Genomic DNA, 5288 nt, shown 5'->3' on the forward strand with positions numbered 1-5288 from the left:
CGAGCAATTCTGTGATTCTGTGTGTGTGTGACTTCTGTGTTTCATACCTCAAAGGGAATAAATACACAACAGCGTTTTTAAAGATTACATTTTAAAAAAATTACATAAAAAAGTTTAAAAAATACTGCAAAGTAGACATAATGGAAAGAAAATAAATAGAAGGTTTTAAACCCAAGTCACTACTTCACAACACACGGCAAAAAACCGAGAGCTTTCATAAGCTTCATAAAAGCTTTCCAGTAGGGTGCCGTGAAATTGCTTTACACAAGATGTCATCCTGGACATTAGTTAAATTGCATTGATTCCTTAAAGTTGGAAGGGTATTTTTGATAGTAAGGATTAATATCTGGTGTCTTCCAGAGCTGCAGTGGATGTATGCAGCTTCAGTAACTGGTTTCCAGCAGCCCTAACTGGCGGCTGAGTCGGGACATCACCTCTGTTGTTCGTGTTTCCCCACAGATGACGTATTCAGTCCCTCTTAGCTACGGAGGAATTTCAGACTGCAGAGGAAGTGTAGTAAAGTTTGGTGCATTTTCATTTAAAGGGAATGATCCTAAACTAAATAATCCTCTTTGTTTTGTCTTTTTCTTTAAGGAAAGACAGTTCTCCAACAGTTTTTTTGTGCTAGCTCCGTAGACAGAGGGCTTATAATAAAGTTTATTAACATGTGGTTCTAGTTTCCTTCTACAGTGTAAGGGTTGCAAGTGTGAGATGTGAAGACTTGTTCCCCTTTGCTGTGGATTAACTGCAGTCGATAATGAAACTTTTCTCCATGTCATATTCCAGAATGTCCTGCTGCTCTATTATGCCCAGTGGTGCGGATTCTGTGCTTCTCTTAATCACATCTTTATTCAACTTGCTCGGCTTTTGCCTCCGGATAACTTCACTGTGGCAAGGTAAGAAAGATTCTCATTTCATCTCTCTAGAATAATTTAAGTTCGTCAAGCTCACCAGCCTAGAAAATCATTACTTTTTGTCTCTCTGCAGCCTTGCAATAGTGGATGTGAATGTCCTCGGCTTCGTTTTCCCTTGAATGCATTAATTTGTTTTCCTCTGTATGAATTCAGTGGTTTTCAATCTTCTCTCTTTGAGTTTTAGCAAATAATTATATCCTGTAGTACTGTATTTGAGAACTCTTTGAGATGGGCAGAATACATCTCGCTGTGGATCAACCCTGGTGGGTACCTACGCCCCGTGCTCACTTCCCCCCTGCATCCCCAGTGCCATGGGGAGGAGGAAAGGAAGGATAAAACCAAGAAAACGTGGAGGTCAAGACAAAACAAAGCAAAATTAATTGTTAAAGAATAAGATACTTTTACACACATATGTGTGTGTGTGTGTGTGTGTGTGTGTATATATATGTATCTTTTCAGTATATACATCTATAAAAGAGACTTGGTTTTGTTTGGTATTTCCAGGTTTTTTAATGTTTCACTGCAACCTAAACATTCTTGTTAGAATCACAGAATGACAGAATGCACTGAGTTGGGCAGTGAGCAGGGACAATGTTCCCAGATGAGGCTGTTCAGGACCCCATCAAGCCTGACCTTGAATATCTCCAGGGATGGGGCCTCCACCACCTCTGGGCAACCTGTGTCACTGATCTGCCACCCTCATGTTGAAGAACTTTTCCCTAATATCCAACCAAAATCTGCCCTTCTTTAGTTTAAAACCATTACCTCTCATCCTGTCACTCCATGCCCCAGTGAACAGCTCTTCCCCAGATTTCTTATAGGCACCTTTCAGGTTCTGGAAGGTCGCTGTAAAGTCCCCCTGGAGCCTTCTCTTCTCCAGGGTGAACAGCCCCAGCTGTCTCAGCCTGTCTTTGTAGGAGAGGTGAGGATGCTGTGGGGGACCGTGTCAAAGGCCTTGCAGAAATCCAAACAGATGACATCCATAGCTCTTCCCTTGTCTACTGGTGCAGTTCATGTATTTGATAATATATCAGTATTTAGAACATCTGCTCTGATTGCATCCTTGTTTCATTCTGACTGAACTTAGTCCAGGAGGCAACTTGAGATGTAATACAGCATGAGGAAAAAAATTCAGTTAAAAATCTGGGCTTACCTGTTTGCAATTGCAGCTTTATTCCTACGGATGCAGTGCTGCTCTCAAACCTACACCCATTCTCTTTCCTGACTGAAGTTCTCTCATTTGCTCCATTATTTTTTTGCACTATTACTGCTGTGACTGTGTATATTTTCTTCTAGAATAACACTGTTGTAACTGATAAAAGTTTTGTTTGTAATTGAAGAAAACCTACAGATGCAAAGAAAAACATCACAAGTGTTTCGTTCACAAAATCTCGTGTTCCTGTCTATGGAGGCCTTTAGAAAACATCGTGCCTGTACAGTTGTGTTTGTCCTTAGTAGAAACAAAGTAATTTACTCCCAAAGCAACCTGAGGGGAAAAATATTCATAGAGTTGGACTTGAGAAACCAATTAATGAGCAGAAGAAACTTCAGTCTCATGTTGAAACTTAGGCAGGGCTGTTTGTTGCAGAGAAGGAAGGTGTGTGCTTAATGAAGATGTGTACACATAACGTGATGGTGCAGTTTAATTGGAGTGAGAGCACTTGGAATACTGCACATTTCTAGGAAAAACCCAAATCCACAGGTACTTGTTCAGCTGAGATTCATCATCTTGAGTACTGGTAATTGACTCTGCTGACTCACATGCACAACCTGTATTTGACATGACACGTTTAGACTTAACTTTCACAGATACTTGCATTTCCTTCTTCCAGAAGGAAGATACAGATTGTTCATCTGCCTGTTCTCTTCAGCAATGTGTCTTTTCTTAACAGAATTGATACCAGCCGAAATGACCTTCCCTGGGAATTCATGACAGACCGGCTCCCAACCATTTTATTTTTCCCTCATCAGAGGTAATTTAATTCTTTTCCCTGTGGGTTTCACTTTACTAAGTTATAGTAACGATCTGGTTACATGTCTTAATAGAGAAAGAAGCCAGAGTAATTCATTTCCATATATGCATTCTTACTTTAATTAAAAAAAAACCTCATTTGAATATTAGAATAGATTCTTGCAGGATTTGCTTGCTGTGGATTTGATTAAGAAAAATAAGAAGTAAGCAGAGATTGAGAGTGATTAATTCAGCCCAAGTGTAGTTTTGTTTAAGAGAACAAAAACTAACAGTCCTGATGTTACAGAGGACAAGAAGATCGATGGTTACATGTTTTGAAAGTGAAAAATTTTACTCCAAAAAAAAACAAAAGGGTAAATCTGAGTGATGCTTATGCATCCTTTGGAAATATTACAGTGGTCCTAATCTGTGACATTTTATTTCTCCCTCACTTCTCTGTGGTACAATCAAAGTAAGGTCATCAGAGAGACTTTGGAGCGTTCCTTGTGCAGACGGAGGTTCTTTCAGGCCGCGTTTGTCTCGTCATTCTGGTGCTTGGCCTTTGTGGGGGGTGTCCGTGTGTGCCTGGCTGTACCTGCGTTTTGGGTGTCGGATTCTTGTCAGTCTGCACAGAACACAGCAGTGTTCCATCACTAAGACACAGCCTAACAGCGGCAGAGAGAATGGCCTGGAATACTGCTGGCCTTGAGAAGCGCTCTAAAGGAGATGCTAATACCTAAAGCAAAATCTCTGATTTTGCATGGGAGAGGAATGGCTTTAGATACAGGGACAGCTCGTGTCTTCTCATGTTTCAGTAAAAATAAGGGTTAAATTTTCCTCTTACATTTCACTTATGTGTCGCCTGTGTTCCTTTTTGTATTGAGAGGAGTTTCATATTAAAAGAAATTTCACTGTAGAAAATGTGAAATAAGTGTTTTTATTTCTGTTAAAATCAGAGTATAGAATATTTTTCTTGTTTTTGTGATGTCATTAGTCTTGTTTGGCAACATCATCGTGTTGCCACAAAAGAATATGAAGCAAAAAAACCCACCCCAAACAACAGTTACAAATGTTACGATTAAATAGAAAGAGAATATGGGATGGAGTGGAAAAAGGAAGCTGAAGAAGTAGAAGTACGATGCATGAAGAAGATGTACTTGAAATGCAAACATCCTCAAAACCGAGTAGCAGGTTTACTGACATTCTATAGGAGCCCTGTGGTGTTTCTTTAAAGCGGAAAACAAATGAAGCTTCAGTAGCAGTTTAACACCTTACAGAGGGAAGTATCCACAGGAGACCAGCAGTAAAACAAGGTGTTTGAGTGAAACTCTACAGCAAGCAAGGCCTCGGAGAAAGCCAAGCAGTAAGAGTGTAGGATAGGCAAGTGAAGTTTCAAGGGGACAGCTAGGATTGAGAAGAATTTCTGGGATGGTGAAAGCAGGCTGAGTCGGAGGAAGGGAATCGAGTCATGAATGGGTGAACAGAGAAAACTCCAAGGCAAAGGCAGGTGGGTTAGAGAAAGACACAAAGGGTGGGTCAACAGAAAAAGGAGCTCTCGGGATGTTAAAGGGCAGGAGAGTGCGGCCAAGGCCGGGTGGGACCTGGAATGGCAGACAAGGGTCTTGCGTCCTTCTCTTCCTCTGCAGCACGGAAGAATTCTGAAATCCAGTGCCACATGGTGACACAGGCACATCCAGCCTCTCAGGCTCAGGAACAAGAAAGAAATGTCAGATGCAAGAGAGCCACAAGCTTTCAGAAATGCTCTACTTATTATTAGAGAGATGTTTTTGGTGCTGCATTAGACTTGATTGACCTTGGGTTTTATTTTCCCTTTTTTTAAAAGGATTAATACTCACTCTTACACAATTACAGCTTTTAGAGAAAGGAAATTAAAAGCAGCATTATAATAAATACTTGCCTCTTTGCAATTTAGAATTAAAATATTGATTTCCACCTTTCTCCCTCAAGAACGCCATCAGCAGCAATTGGCAATTCAGACTGTTGGTACTGTGCAGTGTTACCTACCACTAAATCTCTGTGCCTTAGGTTTTGCAATTCTAAGTCCATGTTTTAATTCAGTACAGAAATAATTTCATTTTTATCAGTTCGGAGTCATCCCAACTTCCAACTCCTCTCCCCTGCCTTGCGCAGTAAGCCTTGTAGATCACACGCCTCCAGCTCAGTTCCAGTCCTTCTCTGGTCTCTTGGTTAACTGGGCAGGAAAGCAGCTGGAGTAGCCCCATGGTGTGTACCTGTCTGCACAAGGGCAGCGTTACCTTCATCTGCTGCTTAGCAAAAGCTGCCATCTTCAGTACCAGTACCCCAGCCCAATTCCCTGGGGTTCTGCAGGTTCCCTTGGGTCTCACTTTTATGCATTTTCCAGCATTTGGATGCTTTCTCTCGTTTGCACAGTCCATTCCTGC

General features: G+C 41.1%; 1 protein-coding gene across 1 annotated transcript in view; it reads left to right on the plus strand.

Moving 5' to 3' along the window:
• Positions 1–786: 786 nt before the first annotated feature.
• LOC104546655 (thioredoxin domain-containing protein 11-like) overlaps positions 787–5288 on the plus strand; it is a gene marked incomplete at its 5' end in the record, with an annotated part of 6358 nt that continues 1856 nt past the window's right edge. Inside the window, 2 exons of the mRNA XM_010192096.1 lie at positions 787–896; positions 2807–2887. Coding sequence (XP_010190398.1) covers positions 787–896; positions 2807–2887 — 191 coding nt within the window. The remainder of the gene's footprint in view (positions 897–2806; positions 2888–5288) is intronic.

Source organism: Mesitornis unicolor, unplaced genomic scaffold, assembly GCF_000695765.1.
Source record: "Mesitornis unicolor isolate BGI_N332 unplaced genomic scaffold, ASM69576v1 scaffold46070, whole genome shotgun sequence".
Classification (NCBI taxonomy): domain Eukaryota; kingdom Metazoa; phylum Chordata; class Aves; order Mesitornithiformes; family Mesitornithidae; genus Mesitornis; species Mesitornis unicolor.